Genomic DNA, 27,445 nt, shown 5'->3' on the forward strand with positions numbered 1-27,445 from the left:
AATCAGTATCTGGAAGTGTGCTGTTTGAATATTCAGGAGCTTAGTTTATTACTTCCAAACTCTCTTGGGGGGAAATGTTTTGGGACCTCCAGTATATAACACATAGCTTGCCACGCTAAACTTTAAATTTCATGTTGCTTATGACATTTTCAGTATCTGTGATGAGCCATCCTTATTTTATGTTCAGAGCCAACATAGGAGGAGTGCGGGCGGAGAGGGGGAAGAACCCTCATTTTTTAATCCCAAAGGTCAAAACCATAGTGTGAAATTAGATATTTAAACTTTAGGTTGTTGGGGGGTTTTTTAATTGAATTTATTTTCCTTGGTTTAAGGACTTTGAAAAGTCAAGTGTGTTTTCCAAGCCACAAGGGGTCAGAAAACTACATATCTGTTGAAAATAAAACTCAGCTGTATAAAACACAAGAAGGTTGATTAATGTGCCTCACACTGAGTAAAGTAATACACAAAAAACAAGGATAAAAGAAAGAGAATAAAATCTTAAAGCAGATTAAGATTTTGTCAGATGCAGTGAATTAAAATCTATTGAAATATCCAGATACAGGAAAATGTTTTGCCCTGTATCTAAACTATTGCAACACTGGTGCTAAATAAACCTCTTTGGGGAATGATCAGGGCACAAATCAATCTGATGAAAAAGGTACATGGAGAAGGGCCCTGGCAGAATATATTAGAATATAAGCAAGTTGATTTGGGAATAGGCACTACTGCAGGTGTTTGGGACGCAAACTGTTTAGGGTTTTAAAGATACACATCACCTTTTGCAATTGATGAGAGCTATAAGTTTGTCATATGGCATAGGGAATTTGTTATATAAAGAAACAAAGCAGTTTAAAAAAACAATCCATCGGTTCACATAAGTCCTTTTACAAGTAACTCTTCCCAGATATTGTTTATCCATACAGTATTCCTTAATGGGTTTTCTTAGCACTGGAAAAGAGAAGAAAATGTAGTATTTTCTGCATCATTTTCCTTCCAACTGCAATGTAAGCAAAGTTACTGAGAAGTTCCATAAAAGTTATATAAACCCATTTCTCTTGTGCACACATTTCCCCAAGGGGCAGATATTGAGCTCCCTGAAGGAGGCTGATGTGTTGAAATGTTTGAACACAAGAGACTACTTTTGAGAATTACGTTCTGTACATGGGCTGACAGCCGTGACTGCCGTGAACCTTGAAAGTGACAAAAGGGTGTGTGAGATAAGAGAATGTAGGCACGTCAAGTACATTTTGTGTGATGTGGAAGAAGAATAAGAAAGATTTAGGCTCTGGGTGGTTATGCTTTTCTGCCTTAAAAGGAAGATAATTTCTCTCTGCATTTTGTTTCCATGTCTTTACTTGTCAGTTTTGTCATATTTTGTGTTTCCCTAATCTTACTGAATCTCATCAGAATGAGGCATAGAGAAGAGAGAGCTTTGTTTTTCAGCATCCTGTATTTTGTTATACAATAGATTGGGAAGGTCCTCATAAAGCTTAGACTTATTACTCTGATCATGTTTATCTGAACGTAGATTCCACTGAAGTCAGTGCAAATTAGTTTTCAAAACAGGATGTCAACGTTGCAAAGGTTCTAAATTGCACGATAAAAGTATTTTGTCAACTCTTTATCGAAGAGACCTGCAATGGCTTTTCAGCTATCTTAATTTTTTGATTGAAAGCAATGCTTCCTGAAGATACCAGAATATTTTCTCCATTTTTTTTTTAAAAAAGCAAAACCTTAAAATAGGTAAATGTTTTCACACATCATTCCTGCCCGTTCCCCCTATCAGCTTTAGGGGTTCTTTTGTCTTCCAGTGGTGATCCCAGCCAGTCAGGAATTATTTGCTGACATGCTCCAGAGCCCATCGCAGTTCGCTGTTGCTAATGTCACTGAGGGCAAGCAAAGATTATTTAGAGCAGTGTTTCCCAACTAGCTGTTTTTGGACTACAACTCACATCATCCCTAGCTAGCAGGACCAGTGGTCCAGGGATGATGGGAATTGTAGTTCAAAAACAGCTGGAGACCCATGTTTGGGAAACACTGATTTAGAGCAAGGTCAATGCTTCCTGGTCTAGTCACAAGGGTCATGTAGTGATATTGTGATAGCATCACAGAGGGCAACTAACACCTACTCAGAGCGATCTTGAAAAACCATGGGGGCAGGGGGCTTATGCCATACAGATGATGATGATCATCATCAGATGTAAAGAAACAGCAATATGGAGAAAAACAGAATAAATACAAAAGTCTTTTTCTACTATAGTAGCCTCTGCCAACACAGTAGGACCGTCCTGGCTGGGCCTGATGGGAGTTTTACTCCCAAATGTCTGGTGAGCATATGTTGGCGAAGGCTGAACTATAGCTTATATAGCCATAATGAACCCGCCATACTAAACCTGCCATATTTCAAGCAGTTGTGTTCTTCTTGTGTTCTCTTTGGCAAACGATTCATTCAACAGAAGTGACTTTGAGGTGAACGAATATCTCATCTCTATAAATCTTTGTCATTTTGTCTGCAGAGTTCTGTCTTGGGTGCATTTCCCTCTTTGCACATTCCTCTTTTCTTTTTAAACTCTCTCTGCGTTTTGTGGTGAGGTGGACGTAGGAAGCGTGACACTTCATCACACCAGTGAGAAAGCAGATGCCTTTGCTTGCTTTGCACCTGCACTGTAACCAGAATGCCGGGTGACAAAATTAGCTGTGGTGTTGTACTTCACACATGCATCTCTACGGTTGGTAGGGAAGAAGGAAAAAGACCAAGCAACCAATCTGTCAAGCTGCCCTCAGCAAGGCATCTGTCTGTTTTGTTCCCCTGCCCCCACTCCTCCCTCCCTCTCTTTTTGGTAGTTTGCTGTGTAAAGTGAATCTATCTCTTGGTTTTATTGATCATTATGAGCCATGGTTTACTGTTGTTTGTTGAGAGTGAATATTCCAGGCTTAACTGCCCCCCACCCAACTTTATATATTGGCTTTTTATAATAAATCTGATTTCCTCCTCCTTCTCCTCTTTCTCTGTGACCTTTAAAATAGCACAAGAGAGTTTTTTTGGGAAGCAGTAAAGGACTCTTGCAGGGGTGTCAAAACCATAATTCACCTCCATGTCCCCTTGCGCTCTCCCTGACGCCAAAGGTCAACCAGAGGAACTTTGCAAGAAAAGCACAAAATTACTGTGTTGTTGGCTCTGCTTGTTCATAATAATATAAAAGCAGTTTACAGAGGGAAGAATGAATTTTTATTGTACTGTCTTGCTGTTTTATTGGGCTGCTTTGGAAGGATAAAAAACTAGTAAATAAAAACAAGTTGATTGAAATGAAGTTTTCTTAAAAAGTTCTTGTAATCAGAGATTAAGGCCACGGGAAAGAGATAGTTATTGTAAAAAAAAAAAAAGTTCTTTAAATATTAAGAGATGTAGGTGAAACACTCTTCTTTTTAACATTAGAATAGGCTAGCAAAGTGCCCATCATAACTATCAGTGGTAGATTTGGACAAACATCATGTCTTTTTCAAGGATCCCCGAGGGGAGTAGCAGTGAGTACATAATGGGCTGGTTTGCACATAGTGCTAAACCATGGTTTAGTGCTATGTGAATGAGCAGGATGGAGGCTGTAGCACCAAGCCGAACCGTGTCTTAGTGCAAACGTGAGGTCTCTTGGGGAGGAGCCCATAGCCACTTTGCTCCTCTTCGGTCCTCTTAGCTCAGCACAGCAACTAAGTCAAGGTTTGGCTGAGCCTGTCAACCACACCAGGTCTGGTGGTTAAGCTCTCCTCTGATGCATCACCAGCTGTACCCAAATCTTGGCTTAATTGCTGGGCTGGACTAAAACGACCAGGATGGAAGAAACACACCGACACACATTTTTGAAAGAATATGAAATATGGAAGCATCTAATTCTGTATATTGTTTGTTTCACTCAGGTGGAAGAGGAATGTGTCGCCTTTTTGGATCGCAGTGAAAGTGATGATGACTTTGATCCAAGCATCCTTCCAGACCCTGACAGATATACAGACTCGGACCAAGAGGCTGATCCAGAAAGCCATTGGTATGTATTGCATCTTGATAATACGGTCTCTCTCTCTCCCTCCCTTTGTCTTCACCTTCACCCTTATCAAAACCTTTATCCAATCAAAGACTACCTGTGGCAAATAACTATTCTGCCACAATCAAATAAACCAATGATTTGAAGTTCCTTCAGGTTGGCTGATGTTTGGATGTTCAGCTGCTTTCATTCATGTATCTTCATGAGAATATGAAAACGGCAGAGAGCATTTTGTGGTGTTGGACCCTTGAAGAGGTTGTGGAACCTAAATTGTCCACCTTGCTTGACTAATCATGATGATGTCTTCAGCTCCAATACTGGTTCATGCGCTGCTATGGCAATTTACCATGTATTTGGGGATCAGGTTTGGAAAATCCCAATTGGCACCTTATGCTAACTGTTACTTATTTGCTTATGTCCCACTCTTTTCTTAGAGTAGCATATAAAAATTGTTTCATGCCGAATAGCCTAGCTTGAAAAATATGCTGAGCAGCATAGCTTGTCTGTCCATTGTTCCACAAAAGCATGTTTTCCTGTCCATCTTGCATGTCCCTAAAGAACAGAAATTTTGCTCAACCGGGTCCATTGTCATTTCCATCCTTAAACCATGCAATGTATCAGTCGGCCACTATGTTCTTTCCTACCAAGTTCCTAGCTGTTTAGTAAGCAAGTCAGATTTGAAATCCCTGCAGCATAGCAGCGCTTTCATGGCCTTGGTAAGGATTTGCTTGTTTATTTATATTTATTTATTTATGACATTTCTATACAGTGCTGCCCATTCAACGAAGTCCTCTGGATGTTGAAAAAGCCAATACACTTTTCAGCTTAGTTTAGTTAACTCTCATCATATTGAGTACCATATTACTGACTGCTGGTTTGGGCTCTCCCCACCCCCTGCCAAATCCTTCAGAAAAAGCTGACAGTGTCATTTTTGCCCTTATTTTTTGTTCATTATCATACCATGAAGATCGAGAAAGACCTGCAGGCCAGTGACATGCTGTCATTTCTGAGGCTGTCTGCTTTCTGTAGCTGTGGGAACAAGGGATTGCAAGTGGACCTTATACGGTTCAGGAATTTGCTGCTACTAAGAGCCCAGTGGAGTCTGTTGGCGGGCTTCATGGCACAGCATAAAAGCCTTGTGGCTGGCTGGGCTATTGATTAACTGTAGAATAAGGGGAAGGAAGTCCACCTCAAGTGCTTCTTCTCTTCTGTGCTTCTGTATGAAATATAATTGGGTCACACATTTCCTTTTGTGAGCCAGGACACACCACGTTGCACCGAATCATTTGTGTGGAAGCTTGATTGGAAATATTCGAGATACCCAGTTTGTCGTCATTTTCGCAAAGCTTGAGTACCTACTCTTGGAAAGGGTTTGCCTCCTGGTTAGGAGAATGCACATATGTAGTAAAAAAGAGGAGATTACAATGTATTCTCTGCTTGTCCATCTTCGCAATTGAACTAAGATATAAGATACAAGCACACCAGCAGTCTTGATGCATCTAGTCTACCCCCCCACCCCACCCGCCACCCCCGTGGTACTACTGCTGCCGTGGTTTCCTCCCTCCTGCTCTGGTCAAAGAAAAGTAATTTCCTGCATACAAATGCTTGAATCCAAGCCAAACCTAATTGGATCTGATTTTGCCCAGCTTCCTCCTATTCCAAGAGTCCTCCATGCTTCCCTCTGCCCTTCCAAGCAGCAGCTGGGCAGTTTATTAGTAAAAATAGCTTCTGCTTGATAGTAAATAAGCAATAAGTAATCTCCTATTTAAAGAAATATGCATAGCAATATCTGCACAGGTGGGAAGGTCATCCCCAAGGTTCCTAGCATCCCAAGGCTCCATGAACATTTCGCATGGATCCCAGTGGCTCCTGGTGTTCATGGATGCTACTGCACATGGTCACAGCAATATCTATGCCAGTGGTAGCCAACGTGACACCTTTCAATTGTTGTTGGACTCCAACTTCCATTCACCCCAGACTGGGATGATGGGAGGCTGGTTGGTTAGTTAGTGGTGACTGTCAGTCTCTCTAGGTCTGACCTGATTGGTTAGGAGCTGGTGACCTCCTACACCTGAGCCCTACTTCTGTTTTCAGACTCTGTGCCACTGCTGCTTCTTGTAAATAAGTCCAAATGTTCATAAATAATCTGCTTTAAATGGGTAAAGCTTTCTAGATCCAAACATTATTGAAAGAGAGCCAGCTCTCTAAAAACCAGGAGGAGGCAGAGGAGCTGACTTCCGCCACTGAGGGAGGTTAATCTTGGTGTCACTGACATGATGTCCCTGCACTGGGTCACTGCCCATCGTACTTCGGACAGGAAAAGATCCTCTGAGAGAATGCAGTCTTTACGGTATCCCATACCCAGACTGTTCGTTTTTCCAATACCAAAATAACAGTGATATGCATGTTGGTTTTGCAGTTCTAGGACTTAAATGTGTTAGAGATTGTTTCTTTGTAAAGGAAGACTGTACCCTCATTAAAAAACAACAACAAGAAGAACAAAAACCAGGCTTACAAAGCAATCCTACATATAGGAAGCCAGTGGAATTTACACTGGCATATGTTAAATTAGGGACGTGGGTGGCACTGTGGTTTAAACCACTGTGCCACTTGGGCTTGCCGATTGAAAGGTTGGTGGTTCGAATCCCCGCGACGGGGTGAGCTCCCGTTGTTCGGTCCCTGCTCCTGCAAACCTAGCAGTTCGAAAGCACGCAGAGCAAGTAGATAAATAGGTACCGCTCTGGCGGGAAGGTAGATAGTGTTTCCGTGTGCTGTTCTGGTTTCGCCAGAAGCTGCTTAGTCATGCTGGCCACATGACCTGGAAAAACTGTCTGCAGAAGTGGACAAACGCCGGCTCCCTTGGCCAGTAAAGCGAGATGAGTGCCGCAACCCCAGAGTCGTTCGTGACCGGACTTAATTGTCAGGGGTCCCTTTACCTTTATGTTAAATTAGGACGACTTAAATTTCCCCTATTCCGCACTCTGCTCAGGAGCAAGGCTGTTGCCAGAAGAGAGGAGGAAAACAACCCTTGAAAATAGAATTTGACTTATGCCACCCTTTTCCCTGACCCAAGTTTTGTCATGCTGCCAGGTCATGAGACCAAGCTGAACAGAGTTTGGATCCAGCAGAAGTCCTCCCTGCCCTGCCCTGCCACTCCCCTGAAACACCCATATGCAGGGCTTATGCCAGTATAAGATCCACTGATCTTAACTGAGCCAGCTGTGGTGGGATGAGGGAATTACGCTGTCATATCCCTGGCTGAACCGAGACATGGGGCTTATGTCAGCATAGTCCAGCTGCATCAGGAATCATCTGGTTGAGCCAGAAATCAACTGGATCCTAACTTGCTCACCCTTGGAGATCTTGGATTGCTCCCTTAGAAGCTTTATATCGAAGGAAATAGCAAAAGGTAAATGATCTGTCTCTGGTTGTGGAAAGCTTTCTGTTCTTTTCTTTAAATTGCTAATTTTTTCAGCCATACTCATCTCCCCACCACCACCTCCTGCGAGGGAAGCTATACACAACCCACTCTCTTAAATTTGCCTTTAAATGAAAACGGCTTCGAGCTATCCCCTCCACCAGATGAGTAATTAAAGAATCCAAGCATGTAATGCAAGATGAATTTTTGGTATATCTAGGAACATTTATCATATTTCTGTTTAAGGCTATCATAATGTTAAATAGTTAATGAGACAAAGCATTTGTCGGGGGCCGGGTAGGGTATGGAAGCAGCAGGTGAGTGCCCTAAATATTCATCAGGCAGCCAGATTGAATTCTTAATGGATCCAGTTCCTCAGCCATTTTTGAAAAGAAATTTTGAATTAGAACAAATTTGTGATTGGACTTTGCACCACCTCCAGTTAATGTCTTACGTATAGGACTATTCATCTCAGCATTCACTTTTAAATGTGACTGCCATGGTCTAGGCCAGGGGTAGGCAACCTAAGCCCATGGGCCATAAGCAGCCTACGGGGGCTGTTTAACCGGCCCCCAAGCCACTTGCTTGGTGAGTCCCTGCGCACTGCACTAAACCAGCGCAGCGTGGCATGGGGACTCACTTTCATGGCGCCGGAAATCGCGTCTGCACAGACGCAGATGCCAGAAATTGCAGGCGTGTGTGCAATCCGGCCCACGGAGTGATCTGTGCTGGAGTGAACTGGCCCTGGCAAGGTAAACCTTGCTGACCCCTGGTCTAGGCCTCAGACTTGTCAGTTCTTTTAGGGTGAATTCTCATCCCTGACTACCACTAACTATGCGGTTTTAATTGTGAGAAGTTAGAGGAGTTATAATATAAACCTGGATTATTATTTTTTTACAAGCTACAGTTTGAGAGCTGTTCATCTATGGCACTCATATGCAGATTGCTCCATAATCCCTGTTCATTCTCAGAATGGACTGTCTGTTTCCCTACAGTGGAGGATTTCCTCCCCTAAATTGCTTCTTCCACTTGCTCCAGAAGGTAGGGCCTGAAAGCAGGGAGTGAAGGCTAGAGGAGGTAGGTGCTCCCTTCTCCTAGAATCTGGAAGCTCTGGGTGGCCTTCTCTTGCAGGACACCTCAGGGAGCATCTGTAGAGTCCAGGGAGGGCATTGGCCCAACTGCTGGGGGTGTAAGAAGCAAAGTCAGAAGGACAGAGTGCAGCCAAACCACCCAAGACTCTGCAGCTCTTCTGCCATTGGGAGTAGACCCAATTTCCTCAACACAATGCATTTCTGAATGCTAAGCGTTCCTGTAAAGCACAAAGGAAACTTGCTTCACCTTGTCTTTCAAAGCTTGGCAGGCAAGTAGGTGTGTCAACCTGTTGGGACTGCTCCATTGCTAGCAAACAGTTCTAAACTCTTTCCCCTAATATTGGACAACTGCTCCTAATCTAGCTAGTCCGACCTTTCCTGTTGCTTAGTCTGAGCTTTGGGGCTGCTCTGACTCTCTACCCAATACTTTTAATCTGCCTCAATAAGGACCTCTTCCTTACTCTCATTGTGGTCTGAGTGGGAGGCAGAACACGGAGCTTTTTTGTTTTCTCCATTTATCCCATTTCTTGTCTGTTGCTTTGTTTATTTATGGTGAAGTAGGCAAGGTGCAAGGGAGCAGAGGCTCAGGAGGCTAGTCTTGGAAATGCCCTGGCCTCGTTACAAGTTGGTCTCAAACATGGCCTCCATCCTAACCCCTTGAAGCAGGGTCCCTTCCAACTCTACAATTCTATGATTCTATGCTCTACCAACTGAGCCATCCCAGTATATCTGCCTTCCTCCAGCTGCATTGATTAAGAAGAAAGGTGAAGGCAAGCCTGCTTCCAAGCTATGTCCAGTAGCATTTTCCAGCAAATGTGTGAATAAAGGCATATGAGGCCTGCAGATCGAGCCCCATGTTCTACACAGAACATGCCTTGCAATGGAGTATATTATTTTTATTTATTAAATTTGGTCTCAGGGCGGTTCACATAGCACTTCACTTACCTCTAGTGCCTTTTGTGGTTGTGGCCCACGTTTTTTAAGTGTGCTTAGCCCAGAAGTATGCACTGCTCCAAAACAAGCAAAGGCCAGTTTTGCTGCCTAGATTGAGCATAGAACACCCTAAGGAACAGATAACAAGCTTTACCTGAGATACTGAGATGCTTTCTGATAGCCTTTCAGAGAGGATGTAAAGGCCTTCTTTCATTTACTTACTTACTTCCCATTTTGCAAATGTTACTAGTATTGATCTTTTGTTTTAATAGGGTCCCGTTGCAAGCCACTTTGAGCTTCAGAGAAGTGACACAGATCTATCTGTTTAAATAAAGAAAGAAAATGCTCTGTGATGGTTCAGAAGAAGGCAGGGAGGAAGGAGGGAAGAAAAACAAGAGACGGAGCAGAGAAGACAGGAGGAGGAGGGTGGGTCCTAGGAATGGCTAGAGGTGGTTTGAGGGCTTAAAAGCATAGGCTGCTGAAGGACGTTTTAATCTTGTGTGCAGCACGGTGGAGAGGGCACAAGCTGTGTAGCAGTGAATGATGGAGAACAAAGACAGTTTTGGCAGCTGCAGTTTCAGTGGACTGAAGATGAAGTTCAGCGCCTGAAGGAATTGGGAGATGAAGGTTTGGTGACCAAAGCAGGAGATGATTGGTTGCCAGCCTCATTATGAGCTAGTGGCACGTTATGGTTTAGGTTTTAGTATGTTTGCTGCTTTTTGGGGGGCTATTGTTTTTATTTAGCCTTCATTTTGAACATACGCTATATGTGAGCTTTGCTAGTTTTAAAGGTTTAAAACTAGGTACACCTTTAGTTTCTAAAATACTGTAATGAGATCTGTTGCTGGAAGAGATTATCGAAGGGTGAGGAGCATGGCTATTTAGTAAGTCTTGGTGTAAGTAAGTTAACATCTGGAAGTTCATGAAAGGTAAGTTTCCCATCTTCTCCTCTCCCACACCTCATTCCACATTATTTAGGAGGACCCCCAGAGAGCATACAGGTGGGTGAAGGGAAAGAGAACTTTTGCTTCTGTGAAGAGGGCATAAGAAGCACTACCTTTTAAACCCCCCAGAATTTATAGTAACATCTAAATTTGGGGGGTTCTGAGCTAACCACAGTTCAAACTAACCAAGCAGGTCAGAATCAACCTGAGCTTTATGGACTTGACTTGTACATACCTGCCATGTTGTACAGTGGTACCTCGGGTTACATACGCTTCAGGTTACAGACTCCGCTAGCCCAGAAATACTACCTCGGGTTAAGAACTTTGCTTCAGGGTGAGAACAGAAATCATGCTCCGGCAGCGCAGTGGCAGCAGGAGGCCCCATTAGCTACAGTGGTGCTTCAGGTTAAGAACAGTTTCAGGTTAAGAACAGACCTCTGGAATGAATTAAGTATGTAACCAGAGGTACCACTGTATATGGCTATTCTTTGTCTAATTCTAGTTTAGAATTAAGTGAGGTTGCCCTCCATTAAGCGGTAGATGTTGAAGCCAGTTTCCCTGGCATCAGAGTGCTAAGAGAGTATACTTGAGATGGCTGAGAAGCAAGTAGTTAAATTTGCTTCTGATCCATTCTTGCTTGGCTTTGAGGCTGAAAGACTTTATACATTATCAGTGATGATTGTGGGCTTGCTCCTGTGCTCCTGCAATATCTGCTGAACCTGTGCAAATGAACAAATGATTGCAAATACACTTCATGTCTCCAATGCTTTCCTCCAAAGGAAACTAATCTCGTAAAGGCTGCCCTGAACTTGCCACCAAGCAGGAACGAGGGAAGAAGAGAACAAAGCACCACTTGAGGAATCTTGCTCTGACTTTTGCCTGGGACTAACAATGCAAGCTGGCAGTTGACACTGTGCAACTGAAAACAAGATTGCTGATGCTGAAATAACTACCGTATTTTTTGCCCCATAGGACGCACCGGCCCATAGGACGCACCTAGTTTTTTGGGGGGGAAATAAAGAAATTTTTTTTAATTCCCCCCCCCCCCAGGTGCGCTGCGCTAATCCCGAAGCTTGGGGTGTGTGGAGCTCAGCGCGCCCCAAGCTTCTGGGTGCCGGCAACGTCTCCGCTAGCCGCGGGAGAGCCGGGCGACTTCGCGCGGCTCTCCCACGGCTAGCAGAGCGCTGCGCTAATCCCGAAGCTTGGGGCGTGCGGAGCTCAGCGCGCCCCAAGCTTCTGGGTGCCGGCAAGGTCTCCGCTAGCCGTGGGAGAGCCGCGCTGCTCTCCCACGGCTAGCGGAGTGCTGCGCTAATCCCGAAGCTTGGGGCGTGTGGAGCTCAGCGCGCCCCAAGCTTCTGGGTGCTGGCAAGCTCTCCGCTAGCCCTGGGAGAGCTGGGTCTCCCACGGCTAGCGGATAGCTTCCTGAAGCCTGGAGAGCGAGAGGGGTCAGTGCGCACCGACCCTCCTCGCTCTCCAGGCTTCAGCGAAAGCCTGCATTCGCCCCATAGGACGCACACACATTTCCCCTTCATTTTTGGAAGGGAAAAAGTGTGTCCTATAGGGCGAAAAATACAGTAGGTTTGGTATTGCAGAGGAGCCCATTTGAGAGCAGCTAGAGTGAAAGCAGACATAAAACAGCCTGGCACAATCTAGGTGCTCAAATACCCATTGATTCTCAATGGGCTTAATTTGTCAGATTGTGCCCATTAAATCCATTTTAACATGCCATTCTGATGCAATAAGCATTGCAAACTATTTTAAACAGTCACCGATAATAAGAGTGTAATAATGTGACATCACCCATGAAACTTAATCATACTGGTAGACGAGTAGAATTTGTTGTTGGCTGTTTAATCCATTAAAGGAGAAACAACCTTCATTTTGCCCAGATTAATTTAATTTAATTTCCATTTTAATTGTCTTTGGCTCATCCTGTGTTCTTGTTACTTGGTTTGCCCAAAACAGCCTCATTGAGTCTTCTGAATTCGGGGGCACTTGAACCTATAATGAATCTCAGGCAAGATCAACCTTATTCCTTGCTTCCTTCATAAACCTCATTTTAGAACTTTTTCAGTGTGCATTAGAAAGAATGGCTGGGGAAAAAAGGAGAATAACACAACACACATTGTATTTTCATTACTACCGCTGTGTGCAGTCAACATTCTGACACTGAGTGAGGAAGAAGCAGTGCAGGGGCTCTGCAGAAGGGTCTGCATTAATTAATCTTCATTAGAATTCTTGCCGTGGCCTTGCAAATTAAAATGTATGTGTGTGGCTTGCCGCCCAGTGTCCTTGATTAGCAAAACGGCAGTTCTTGAGGGACTGGCTATCCCTAAACTCCCTGCTCTGCATGCTGCTGGCAGATCAGCTTCCTTAAGAAACTTATTTCCAGAGGAGTAGCCATGTTAGCCTTTTGCAGCGAAAAACAACGGAGACTCTTGTGGCACCTTAGAAACTAACAAAAGTATTATGGCATAATCTTTTGTTGATTACGGCCCACCTCATCAGATGCATGAAGCGTTATCCTGAGTTGCAGGTACCCATACATATAGTTGGGATGTAAAGAGTGAGGTCAGAGGGAAATGAATTGCACAAAAGGGAGCGGAGAATGCATTTCATTTTCCCGTGATCTCACTTTTTGCAGTCCACATACACACACCTCTCCCATGTGTATGCATAACTGCAGTTCAGGATATCATTTCATGCATCTTATTACCATATTTTTCCATGTATAAGGCGTCCCCCTGTATAAGACACCCCTACTTTTGGGGACTCCAATTTAAGAAAATGGGGGGGAGGATTGCCCAGATTTGTTGAGCTTTTTTTTGGAGGGGAACGCCCTGAAAATCACTCACCCGACTCGCATATGCTGCCGATTGCGCACGTCGCATAAGAAAACAAGCGTCTGCCTGTAGCTGCCTGTCACACACATAATTGCCGCAGCGGCAGCCAATCCACAGCAGCCCTTGACACAGCCACAAATCACACACCCAATCGCCACTGAAAAGCTCCTGCTCGTGGCTACAACCAATTGCCCGTCTCGCATATGCACTATCCATGTATAAGACGCCCCCAATTTTTAACCTTATTTTTTACTTTGAAAACCTCATCTTATTGGAAAAGTATGGTAAGCAGACTTGTCCAAGAAAGCTCACAAATAATAGATCCATTATTCTTTAAGATGCCACAAGACTCCATGTTGCTTATAAAACTAGGGATATCAGGCTGGGAAGTGCATGACTAGTGTTACACATAAACGAGGCTCCTTTTGCAATTCTGCCTTTTACTGTTTTCTGTTATTTGTTTGGTTTGTGTGTTTTTTTTAAATCTGCCCCACAAATCCAGGAGGAAAGTTTGAGGGACCATTATCCATTTTCTATATATGTGCTGGAAAGATATTTCAGTTCCACCACACAGCTCAGGAAGAGGTCAAAGCTTCACTGGTGATGCCTATATTTTCACCCTGCTTGGCAGACAACAATTGTCTCCCAAAGCTCGCATCAGTTAAAAGAAAGAGAGGAGAGAGAGAGAAATGGACCCTGCCGTCAGGTTTACAAACCCTAAGTGGATCTCCTCATTCTCATCATGCTTGTCACTGTTCACACACTTGGAGGAGAGCAGCAGGTGGACAGGCAGGAAGAGCAAAGAGAAGCAGGACCTGGGCTCCAGGGCAGAGCTTTGCTGGATGGGCCTGATGGGAGTTGTAGTCTAAAACCTCTGGAAGGAAGCAGGCTGAGAACGGCTGCTCCAAACTATGCAGTTGAGGATTGTCTGTGCTTGTGGATTTGGCGGCTCCACTGTTCACTACACAGCCTTGACAGCTCTTTTCCCTCGCTCTATGATTCTGTCATCTTGCTAGCACTTAAAACCTTTTCTTCCAGATTCCTCCATCCACCTCTTTTTCACTTCAAACACTAAGCACTGTGCTCTGGGCCCAAGACTTCTCAAAGCACGCCTGTTCTGAGACGTGCCAGAAAAGCAGACGGACTTGCTATTCATTTACTATAATTTCATCCCGCTTTTTAGGCGGTGATTGGAGAGGGGAGGGGAAAGGCAGAGGAGAGAGAGCAGTTCTTCAAGGCCAGAACAAAGCAGTGAGCCGTAAGAGGGCATAGATTCCCAGTTCAGGCCTGCTTCATCTTTCCTTTGCTGGCGCTTCTGCTTCAATAACGGTTGGTGGCTCTTGTTACTTCAGCCAAATGCCCTCTTCCTTCTGCAGCCCCAAGGCAACTGTCCATTGGAAAGGAGTGTTCTTTTAGGCAGGGCATGCGAGAAGCAAGTTCCCTGTGGCTCCTCCTCCTCTGGCTTTTGGATGGGAGACAGGTTGGTCTTCTTGCGTGGCAGGAGGAGCTGACTCCCAGTGGTCCTTGGCAGAGGACTGATGGCAGAGATAATGAGCCCTGGTCATTTTCTAAACAAGCCAAGCTATGGGCAAGGACAATAACCTCCTTTTATAAACCACAATGTCTGGTTCATCTGGTTGGACCTTGCCCTGGGACTAGTCGGATGCACTGCTCCCTGGGCTCCACAAATGACTACAGTTTGACCCTCTCTTGCTAGTGGCTGCTGAAGCAGCAACTTGGCACAAGTAGGGAAGGGAATCGGGCTTCTCATCTTGTGGAGGGTTGTTTCCTTTTCAAAATGTGGCTACAGCAGCCATAGGAGGAGCCTATTGTGATCCTCCCACTCTATTGGTGGGGGGGCGTGTCATTCTCTGCAAATTGCTGTTTGAGTGCCTGGCCTGGACCAATAAGTAAGTATTCTGTTTGCATGCTTGGTGCTAGAGTAGCAGCCAGGTTGCTTCTGTTGCCACTCAGCGCCGGCCCTACCATTAGGCACAGAGAGGCAACCACCTCACGCTGTTACTCCTGAATCTCCTAGGCATTTTATTCTGTTGCTACACAACCTGTCCTGGCAATCCTCCACTGCTTTAGATGCAATGGAGGATGCTATCACGTCACCTGTGTTCAAGGAAGGTTCACCTGCAATTCTATGTGGCTTCTGTACCTGGAATGGAGAGAGGCGCCACCTTGTCCTTTGTCTCAGGCAGTAAAATGTCTTCAGCTGGCCCTTCCACCTTCTCCTGATACTCTCCAACAAGGGTACAGGCTTCATCCTCACCTACTCATCAGCAGCACCCAGCGGTAGGAACTGTAGCAGTTGCCACAAGAGCTGCCACTAATGTCCGGTCTTCACGCATGCTTCATTATGTGAACCTCTCAACCCCAGAGTCCTAGCAGTAACATGGGGATAGCAGATACCTTGATTGATGTCCAGACAGTCTCAAGACCCGGCTGTAAAAAAGTCTTCATGTCTCAGTTTTTCCCCTTCAAAAAATGTTAACGTTAGATCAGTGATATATTAATAACAATCTTCTCAGCATTTTGCCACCCATCCTCCGCAAAGATGAGATTCTGGGCTTGCACAGAGATCTTTCTTTAGTTTAATAGAATATGATACTTACGATGTGGTCTTGTCGACAAAAACAGCCCAGGTAGGCAGAGCATATGGAATGCGCACCTGCAATCCCACTGCAAAACAGATAGGTCTAATTTTATCTTTTTTGACAGAGACAGCAAAAATGAAAATATTTTCCCCCAGTTTTGTTTATTTGGGGAATGGGAAGTTTTACTGTGCTGCTATTGCTTCGCAAATTCACATTTTAATATGCTGTGTTATTATTTTTAAAGCCCTGCTAGGTGTTTCATAATAGTGGGCACTCTGTTGCCCCTGCAATTATTTGTGCTTGCAATAAAGTCAGTATAAACAGTGCTGACCTAAACAAAACACATTTTAAATTTTGGTTTTATAAGGCAGCAGGAGGATGCTCCTCTTAAAAACAAAAACCTACCTATACACCAATGAATGATTTTCAGATCAGACTGGGAGTGAATTGCCCATGCTGATATCATAACCAGACCATTTTTTATTTTATTTTTTTGGAAAAATTACCAGCCCATGATAGACAGTTGCCCTCCAAAAATCCAGAGCAAATTCGACCGGCTTCCTATTAACTGATTGCTGTCCCCCACCACTGTGCTGACTGAATTGTTACAGCAGAATGTGTTCCCTAATATAGATGTTAAAATATTAACAGCTGTGTTTGCGAATAGAATCCAGGCAGGGCCAGCAACAATAGTCCATCTGGACTAAGGGGTTTTTATTCACAAGGAGTGGATCATTTAAGATTGGTTGCCAATTTGCTTGCTTGGAATAGGAGAGAGAGAGAAAGAGATTCGGCTTCAAACCTATCCCTTGATGCCAAAAAAAGTGTTTGACAAGGTTATTGCCAATTTGTTTTTGTTATTTTGGAGAAATTTAAATTTGGAAAGTTGAGAATAGACAAATTCAGAGGATAGTTCTATCACTGGGTGATAGCTGTGATGGTTGTATGGAACCTGTATGTTTGAAAATGGTGTATCACCTAGCTACTGGTTGCTTAGAGGAGCAAGAGTGGCCAAGGACTACTACATTTTAGCCCTACTTATGGATTTCTTGAGGGCACCTGGTGGTCTACTGTGGACTAGATGCTGCTTTGCTGTGATTGACCAGAGCTCCTCTTAGTCGAAGCCACACAAGTCACAATGCATATCTGATTACGAGGAGCAAGACATGTTTAGTCCACAATATTAGCGAGCGTTTAAATTTACACGTGCTCATATTTGTTGCTTCCCATCAACAAACAGTAAATTAATCTAAAACAATGGTAAATCTCTGTTTCTTGCAACTAATGACACATTTGCCTTGGTCAGCAGAATTGGTCTCAACTTTTGAGCTCTTCAATCTACAGTTCCTCTTTTTACAGCCATCAACGTGCTTGTCCCTTATCTGTGCATAAACCTGCCTCTGTTAAAAATGAATTGTGTGCTTGCATGATGCTTAATTGGCTCAAATGCACTTAGTAAAAGGGTGATTTATTTGTTTCTGTAGTGGCCCTGGGATGGACAAACAACGTTCTGGTGGAAGCAGATCAGCAGTAGAAACAGTGCCAAGAAGAAAGAAGATCAAACTCAGCAAAGAAGACTCATTTGCAACATTAGATACAGGCCTTTCCCTTGCGGAAGATGAAGCGCTAGTATTACATCTGCTCAACAACCAAAGCTAATCCCCCCCCCTTATTTCAAAGCTATTTTTGTCTTTGTATCAGAAAGGCACCTGGCCAATTTGGTTGCCAATAAATAAATATTGCTGCAAACATTTCTGAGATAATGGTCTTTCCAGCGAGTGGCTCTTGTCCAGGTTTGTTAATTGTCTTACTTTAAATGTTGTGAGGATCTTTTCCCCTTTTAAAATGTTTTTTTTTTTGGGGGGGGGGGGTTATTTTGATTATGTATTTTGTGGTTTTCTATTTTGGTTTTATTCTATGAACTGCCCTGAGACCTCCAGGTATAGGGTGGTATATTAATAATAATGATGATGATGATGATGATGATGATGATGATGATGATCTTCTGATATTTCCTAAACAACCATGCATGGCACTTCAAAGATGAGAGGGACATCATTGCAAAGCAGCTTTCCCCTAACCTGGTGGCCGCCAGATGTTTTGGACTACAATTCTTCTTGGGTCCAGCCAGTGTCCATTATCCCCAGCTGTGCTGGCTGCAGCTGATGAGAGTTGTAGTCCCAAACATTCGGGCATGTCAGCTTGGGGGAAGGTGAAGTGCAATACTGGTTTACACATGGAGGCTTCGGTGCCCATCAGAATGACAAGACTGCTCCGTGCCAGACAGCTTTTTCAGAAGGTAGAGAGACCAAAAAGGGCTTCATGAATGAGCGAATATTTTAGTAAAATTTTAATTGTAATGAGCAATACCATTTCGTTCTTTTGCAAAATAAAACCAGCTATGGCTTCCGTGTGCTGATTTGCCTTATAAGCCTTTGATTTGAAATTCTGAAACTTTGGAATAATGTATGCCTGTTTTCACTCTCTTCACTCTATTTAATACTCTCCATCATTTTAAGACATTGCATCTTAAACTGTGGGGTGTGGACCCTTTCACAGTGGCATGGGCCACCTGGAAAAGTTGTATGTTAGAAGTTCCAAGGAATCCTGAGGAAGGCCATGTCAATATCTGGGTGGTTAGAATGCCCCACCAGAGGGTCTTCACTGATCCACCTTGGATTTGGTGGTTGTGGGCACAATGGCACCGTCCCATTTATCCCAAAGTTTTTTGGAAGAATGGAAGCTCAGAAGGTCCCGCTGGTTTCGCCTAATAATGTTTCCCTGTGTATGATTTCCCCCATTATTCTTTCTCTAGTGCCACTGTTGGGATTAGTTCTCCAGTCCATAGATGCTTGTATGTGGCAACATTCACTGGTGTGCAAATATCTCTACATTCTCAGAGGTAAACATAGATGGTGGGTTGGGTATTTGCATGCCAAAATCCTGCTTGTATGCATCTTTTTACAGTGCAGTCCACTTGCCACTTTGCTTCTTGTCAAATATACATTGCAAACTCTCTCTCTCTCTCTCTCTCTCTGTGTGTGTGTGTGTGTGTGTGTGTGAGAGAGAGAGAGAGAGAGAGAGAGAGAGAGAGAGAGAGAGAGAGAGAAAGAGAGAGATTCAGGTGCAAAATTTTTAAAACAGCAGAGAGTAGAGATTGAATTTGGATAGCCCTGACTAATCCCTCTCAGCCACTGGCTGAAAGGTTGGGGTTGTGTTAACAAAGATCAGAAACTTCCAAAATCACTGTAGTTTGTCCTGTTCTCATCCTGCCTAGAGGACTTAAGTTTCTTAATTAGAGCATTTGAAATTTGAAATCCAGGTAGAGGATAAGCAGGTGTATTTGGATAGTGGTGACAGCCTTGGTGATTTTCTACTGAAGCTTATATTTACCTGTAAGCCTCCTGAAGTCCTTAAAAGTTAGGGATCTGGAAGCAGGGATGCAAGTGTTAACAGCATCCTAAGGTGGCATTTCGGAGGACCGGCTTGACACCCTGTTGATTGGAGTGAGCTGGTGAGCTTATCCCTGGTCTGTCGTACTTTTAACAAGCCCTATTAGGTTCGATGATCCACACCATGAACACGAACAGCTGCTGTCTCTCTGAATCAAGCTGCTGCCCGCTACACTTCTGTGAGCACAGAAGATGCGACCAGAAAAAGGAAGGAAGGAAATGCAAACAGTAAGGAGGTCGTAGGTGCAAGGACTTGCTGGTGGAGGGAATGAAAATTACCATCCTATTCCATTTCTCACCTCTACAGTACATCATTTTTCTTACTGGTTAAAAATAAAAGAGTCTTCTGGAGCCTTTCCTCAGAAAATTGGCTGCTGATGATAAGGGAGCAAATTTGGAGGAAGATGGAGTTTAGAATGTATTTATCATTTACATATATATCCTGCCTTTCTGGCAAGGAGCTCCTCACGACAAAGCTGTTAAGGGAGGTTTGGCTGAGAGAGTGTGTCTGCCTCAAGGTCACGCAGTGAGTTTCATGGAGGACTGGGGTTTCAAACCTGCTCTAATTCAACACCATCGCCACCATACCACAGCATCCAAATATGCGCCAGCTATTCCACCCCCGCAAATAACAGGGGGCTGCTTAACAAAAACATCCCAAAGCTTATCAATTCCATGTTGTAAGAGGGATTGCTAAAAGGGATGAATTTGAGCCTTTCATATCCTGTGTCAACAAAGATGGGATGCTGTTGCAGCCTCCAGCGAGCCATGATGTGGAAGGGTTATATCAACAGACTACATTCTGAGACATGATTTATGAAGTCCCCTTTAGTGCTTCTCTGCTCAATATTGTCATGAACCGTGTGGTAGGGTACTTTGTCAATTTTGCTTTTCTTTTTTATTGTTTTGGCATGTGACCTAACCAGGCTAAGGAGGAAATTATACCCCTTCAGGGTATCCTGAAACCCAAGGTGGACCTGCATAACTGTATAATGCACATGCTTGCAAACATGGGTTGGCCAGGTGCACTCTCCCATCTTTGTTTCTTTACATATCTGTCCATTCACTTCTAAAACAGGAGGTGTTGGGGATAGACTTCAAACTAATGAAGCACGTGAGCAAAGTGAACTGAACCCAACCCTGTCTCCCTTTATGGGGAAACAGGCAGAGAGAGCCTTCTCGGTAGTGGCACCCGCCCTGTGGAACGCCCTCCCATCAGATGTCAACGAAATAAACAACTATCTGATGTTTAGAAGACATATGAAGGCAGCCCTGTTTAGGGAAGTTTTTAATGACTGATGTTTTAATGTATTTTTAATCTTTTGTTGGAAGCCTCCCAGAGTGGCTAGAAAACCCATTATAAATTACAGTGATACCTCAGGTTACATACGCTTCAGGTTACAGACTCCGTTAACCCAGAAATAGTGCTTCAGGTTAAGAACTTTGCTTCAGGATGAGAACAGAAATCGTGCTTCGGCGGTGCAGCAGCAGTAGGAGGCACCATTAGCTAAAGTGGTGCTTCAGGTTAAGAACAATTTCAGGTTAAGAACGGACCTCCGGAACGAATTAAGTACTTAACCAGAGGTACCACTGTATTATCATCATCATCATTATTACTTCCCTGATCTCAATTCCTGCAATCGTTTCGCAGTTGTGCTATTGAGGAAAGTGTCTGAAGAAAGGATGCAAGTTCCCCTTTGCTGTAAATATTTTTTTTAAAAAAATCCCCAATTTGCTGTTTTTCTAGAAAAAGAGGTTCCACACTCAACATGAACACCTCCCTTGTACTCTTATAATGGCAATGGTGCCTACCTAAGAGGTGCTGGAACTGAGTTCCGGCTGAAAAAAATGCCCTGCTTGGTAAAAAAGAAAGAAAGATAAAGGACCCTGGATGGTTAAGTCCAATCAAAGGAAACTATGGGTGTGGCACTCATCTCACTTTCAGGCCAAGGAAGTGTGCCAGAGCGCACGGAAATGCTATTTACCTTCCCGCCGGAGTGGTACCTATTTATCTACTTGTACTGGTGTGCTTTCGAACTGCTAGGTTGGCAGGAGCTGGGACCGAGCAACAGGAGCTCACCTCATCACGTGGATTCGAACTGCCGACCTTCTGATCAGCAAGCCCAAGATGCTCAGCGGTTTAGACCACAGCACCACCCACTCCCTGCTTACAATAACCCAGTGAGCTAGGTGAGACAGAAACAGTGACAGACCCAAGGTCAGCCAGTGAGCTTCATGGCTGAGGGGCAGGATTTGAACCTTGGTCTCCCAGGTCCTGCTCCAACACTTTAACCACTACAGCATATGTTGTTGCGATTGTAATTTGGTATAGATTTTTTAAAAGTATTATTAATCATGAAATTGTAGAGTCGGAAGGGACCCCAAGATTCAGCTAGTCTAACACCCTGCAATGTGCAAATATGTAGGTGGCCCATAGGGGGAGCAAACCTGTGACCTTGGGCATTATCAGCACCATTCTTTAACCAGCTGAGCTAACTGGAAAATCTAGTTTGTATTTGCTTTATTTCTGCACACTGCCTTGTGTAAAGTGAAGGGCAGTATATAAATCTCTCTCTCTCTCTCTCTCTCTCTCTCTCTCTCTCTCTCTCTCTCACACTCACTCACACACACACACACACACACACACACACACACACACACATATATGTGGGTCTTTCCCCAGGAACTGAACCCAGACCCTTCTGCATTCAAAGCGTGCGCTCTACCACTGAGCCTTGTCTTCCAGGAATACTATGCTTTGCTACTCCATATGGACTGTTTACTTCATTTCAACCCGCTGTTTGCCATTTTTGGATTACAGCTCAACTATGCCTTTATCCTGCTAGCGTCTGATATCAAGGGACACTGCATGAGTGACTGCAGTAGAAATTCTTCTTTTGTTAGATATTGAGTGTTCTTAAAAAAAACAAAAATCCCCTCTGGCTTGCAAAACGATCTACATATATACAAACATAGTGGAGAGCTGAACACTCATAATTTTTCTCCATTTAATATGTTTCCCTGCAAGGGTGATTTGACAGATGACAACAATGTGGACGAGAGCTGGAGAGGGTGGGATGGGTGGGGGTAACTGATTCTCTTCCTCGATCGATCTTCTGGGATTTAAGTCCCTTCAAACTGGGTAAGGTTGCCAGGATGATGAAAGCACGCTGCAATCCTTGGCAACAAGAGCAAGAACCAGCCAAAGGCAGAAATAAACTAATCTATAAATTAACAGCGTGATCATTGACTGCTCGCCCAGCCGAGCCCAAATACTATGATCTAGTGATAAATAAAGCAGCTTCTGGATATATTTGCTGAAAACACTCTTTTGATGGTATAATGAGGCTTACCTTTCAAATGACAGAACCTGGTTTATACGCAGGACAAAAAAAATGATTCACCATCAGGTACAAGCAGTTACTATTTTGAACAGTTCGTTCTGAACACAACCCTTGGCTCCATCTGGCATTTTATGCACACACAGCACTGGTTCACAATTGGCTATACAAATTCAATTTGCCAGGCATAAAAATGGCTAGTGAATGTCATTTTTTCCCACCTCTGAAGCTTCCTAGTCACGTGAACCTCCTCTCTGCCTATTTCCCTCTTGCTAGGCATTGCATTGCAGCACACAAAAGAAAAGAAAAAATCACAGTTGAGTAGAACCCAATAGCTGTCTGGCTCCATTTTCTGATGCCATGTCCTGAACCCCAGCATACCTGGCAGCAAGTCCCACTGGTGTACACAGTCCCAAGGGCAAATGTTAGCAAGTAGCTTGGCAGTTCAACAGGTCAAGAGAAACAATCCAGGTTGAAGAGGAAGAGGAGGAGGAGGAGGAGGAGGAAGAAGAAGAAGAGGAAGAAGAATTTATTATTTATACCCTGCCCATGTGGCTGGGCCTCCCCAGCCACTCTGGGTGGCTTCCACCCGAATATTAAAATGCAGTAATACATCAAACATTAAAAGCTTCCCTAAACAGGGAACTAAGCCAAGTCCAAAGTCCAACAGTCAGGCTGAGCACCTGCTGCAGCAGCCCATCCAGGATCAGGGAACCTGGAGGTCAATCCCCCCCCCAAAAAAAAACACCTCAGCATGTGGAGCTCCTGGAACACCCAAGTCATGGTCCATCAATGTGGAAAGTTGAGCAAACTTCCCTTTTACACCTTAAATTGACGCATCTGGGTTTGCTCCAGCTGAGCAGCCATGTTGCTCCACTTGACGAGACATGTGACCCTCACCTGCCTTGAGCTTAATCCACCTGAGGGGCCTCAAACCTCCTCCCAGACCTAATGAGTCCCATTATCTCAAGCTGATCCACTAGTGAGCATTCCTGCCTCAGAGTGCTCCTAGAGTGCACCTCCTACTGTTCCTGATGCCTTGGAGGCCACCATATTTGTGGAGACGGAGGTTCCTGTGAACTGGTCGCCGCTGTCCTTTGCTGTCCTGTGAGTACCTCCTAAGCCCCCAACCTCCCTTTCTCCATTCCCAGCTTGCCCTGCTATGTACCAGTCATAGCTACGCCCTTCGCCAGAATCCTCTTCCCCCTCCCCGTTGTCCTGCTAGGTCATGACATGCCAGCACTGCTACCCCTGGGTGTGCCAGCCAGTTGGCCCAGAACAAGAGACCAGCCGTGGCTGCTCTGGCTTCACCAGAGAGTGGAGCCACTATTTGCAATATGGGTTGGGGCCTGGGTAAGGTTGTTGTTGCGTGGGATTAGTTCGCCTGTCTCCCCAAGTGATGTGTAAAATTTTCCAGAGACACGGCTGATTGAATCTTTTGAGAAGTTGGAGATTGTGTTTATAAGTGGTCTATGTTTCCCTAGCATACAGTAAGGTTGTAAGTACAATAGCTTTGTAAACAAGCATTCTGGCTTCCCTGCGAATGTCCCGGTCCTCAAACACACTGCATTTCAGTTGGGAGAACCTCAGTTTACGAACCAAAGCCATTCTTAAACCGAGGCGCACTTTCCCTAATGAGGCCTCCCATCACCGGTTCCCTTCCACCGTTTGGCTTCCGTTCATAGACTGAGGTAAAGTTCGCTAACTGGAACCCTACTTCCAGTTTTGCGGCGTGCATATACCGAATAGTTCGTAAACAGGGCTGTTCTTAAACCGAGGTACCACTGTACTTGAACTCTCTCTTTCCCCAGCCTCCTCTGAGCTTTCTTCCTCACGAAATCTCATGAGATCTCAGTGGAACCCACCGTTGCTGCCACTGCTTTGCAGGTGCCACCACACATCCCAAATAAGGGAGGCTTCAGTGACGGTGACTCAGATGATGAAATGGGACACACCACCCCTGCCTTGTCCTTTATGACATCTTGATGTAGCATCCCTACTAACATTTCTTGTTGATAACTCCCTACAGTGGTCGTTGCCACCAGTTTATATTCTAACATCCAGTGTTTGTACAGCAATAAAAAATCTCAGCAAAAAGGGTTTTGGAGCATGATGAACATTTGCAGAAGATTTTTTTTTTCAGAGCTGATAAAAGCTATCTAATCATTAATGCCATTAAAATTGCTGTATCGATCCCTGTGTCAGGAAAATAAATTGGTCAGAGGCCTGCATGATACAAGCTTATTGATTCCACGGACGTTGATGAGATGGATGCTTTCATCACAAGATAGTGTGTTTATACTTTAATTGATATAATCTGTAATTTAATTATAGAGCTGTTGGGTTGCTTGAGGGGGCAATATTTCTTTTTGTTGTTGATGAGCGCTCCAGAATACAAAGACATATAGTTGTGAATGATTCAAAGTTGGGGGGGGGGGGAGAAAGAGCCCGCTACTTAAGCGATCTGTCAGACCTTTGTGATTTCCTTCATTAAATCTACCTGGCAACAAAATACAAAATTGTAAGGTCACCGCTGCCGTCTCCAGGAAAACTTTTTGTGAAACTCTTTCCAATCTCCAGAAAGTTTATCATGTAGCTGTTTAACCAACATGCACTCAAGTACGGCCTCTGCAGCTGCGAATGCTTTGGAAAAGCGTCAATAGATATGCCACTTCTTAGGATAGCAAACACAGAAGGTGAGTGCCAGGAGGATTGCAAGCAAATTGGGGCCACTGGGGAACAAGAAAGCAGCATGAGTGTGCTCAAGGGAACCTTAAGATCTGCAGAAGTACTAAATAAACAAAGGACAAAGCCAGCCGAAACCGCCCAGTGAGGACTGAGCATGGTCAGCAGCCATAAAATGTAAAGGAAGGAGTGGAAATGAATACAAGCACATTGTTATAGACACAGTGGTAGACCAGGCTAGTTTTTTTTGTTGGGAGCCACCCAGAATGGGTGGCATATACAGTGGTACCTTGGTAGTTGAATGGCTTGGCTCCCTAACAAATCGGCTCCCAAATGCCGCACACCCGGAAGTGAGTGTTCCAGTTTGCGAATGTTTTTCGGAAGCCAAACATCTGGTGCGGCTTCCACGGCTTCCAATTGAGTTCAGGAAGCTCTTGCAGCCAATCAGAAGCTGTGCCTTGGTTTTCGAACCATTTCAGGAGTCGAACGGACTGGATTAAGTTCAAAAACCAAGGTACCACTGTAAATAACAAAGTAGTAGTAGTAGTGGTGGTAGTAATGGTAGTAGTAGTGGATGTGGGTGGCACTGTGGGTTAAACCACAGAGCCTAGGACTTGCCAATCAGAAGGTCGGTGGTTCGAATCCCCGCGATGCGTTGAGCTCCCGTTGCTCAGTCCCTGCTCTTGCCAAATTAGCAGTTTGAAAGCACGTCAAAGTGCAATAGGTACCGCTCCGGCGGGAAGGTAAACGGCGTTTCCGTGCGCTGCTCTGGTTCGCCAGAAGCGGCTTGGTCATGCTGGCCACATGACCCGGAAGCTGTACGCTGGCTCCCTCAGCCAATAAAGCGAGATGAACGTCACAACCCCAGAGTCGGCCACGACTGGACCTAATGGTCAGGGGCCCCTTTACCTTTAGTAGTAGTAGTAGTAGTAGCAGTCGTTGTTGTTTCTTGGTCAGGCTCTCTCCCAGAGAGCTATAATTGATTCCTGCTCTGATCTTTGCCTTTAAATTAGCTGTTGCAGCTTGCCCATTCTCTTCTGTACAAAATCAGTCATAGTGACTTCTTTATGAAGTAGGGGTTCCAATACTGTCATTTTGTGTTTTCTTATGTATCACACACATGCCTAGTGTTGACCCCCAACTGCACATCAGCCTCAGGTTTAGGGTGTTGCAGGCAGTTCCTCTGCACAGGTTGCTGAACCGAGGGGGCACAAAATTGAGAAAAACCATAATTGAGAAGATCCGTTTGGGGTTGCCAAATTTTGGGCTTTGCTCCGGGCGCCATATTACCAAAGATTGCCAAAGTCCACCCTTGCATGCATGCATCTAGAAAAAAGAAGCACTCATCTCACAAACAGCCCCTGGATAAGATTCTGATTCAGAACCTATATGGGTCCAACCCTCCCCGCACCCCTCTCAATATTGCAAAAGTCTTGTCTTGACCTCCCATCAAGTAAAGTGTGTTGTTCTCTCTTCTGCTTTGCCGCTTTTGAATTCTGTCCCTAGAGGATTGTTGGACAAAAGTCTCGCTAGATCTCTGCGCAGAGAACCCTCTCCTTTGTCTCTCTCAAACGCAGTTATGTGTCTCTTTGTCTCTCTTAAACGCAGTTACTCTCTTAATCTTTTACATGTCCGCCCCTGGAGAGGCTCTGATGGATGACATACAAATCAAGAGCTGATGTACGTATAAGGTCCCTCCAGAGCTTTCTGTGGTCCCTGGCAAAAAAATAAAACAAAACGCTGCGTCTTCATCTCTCTGCATTCCAACTCCTGCTCTCCTTTTAACAGAAGCAATTCTTCCCCACCGCTGTGACTTTTCTGAGCATTCCACAAGAGGATTTTCTTTTTCTGCCCTGGCGCTGTATATGCTACTGTCTGACAACGCTGTTCTTTATGACCGTTGAAGGTCCTGACCTTTCTTTTCCATTTTATTTCATCGGCGGCAGGTACCAGCCCTATCTAGTTTGCTATAATTGATTCCTGCTCTGATCTTTGCCTTTAAAATAGCTGTTGCAGCATGCCCATTCCTGCACTCCAAGGAATTTGCCCATAGCCGCTGCTTTTCTGGCTGGCAGGACTTTCCCAGTTGTTTACTTGTGTT

At 44.5% G+C, this 27,445-nt stretch overlaps 1 protein-coding gene across 1 annotated transcript in view; it reads left to right on the forward strand.

Annotated features, from left to right (window-relative positions):
- DDX10 (DEAD-box helicase 10) overlaps positions 1-17,617 on the forward strand; it is a 171,311-nt gene extending 153,694 nt beyond the window's left edge. The window contains 2 exon segments of the mRNA XM_082220403.1: positions 3,913-4,037; positions 17,351-17,617. Of these exon segments, the coding sequence (XP_082076529.1) occupies positions 3,913-4,037; positions 17,351-17,525 (300 nt within the window). The 3' untranslated portion in view covers positions 17,526-17,617.
- Positions 17,618-27,445: the final 9,828 nt, after the last annotated feature.

This window comes from Podarcis vaucheri, assembly GCF_965113315.1.
Source record: "Podarcis vaucheri genome assembly, chromosome: 4".
Lineage (NCBI taxonomy): Eukaryota > Metazoa > Chordata > Lepidosauria > Squamata > Lacertidae > Podarcis > Podarcis vaucheri.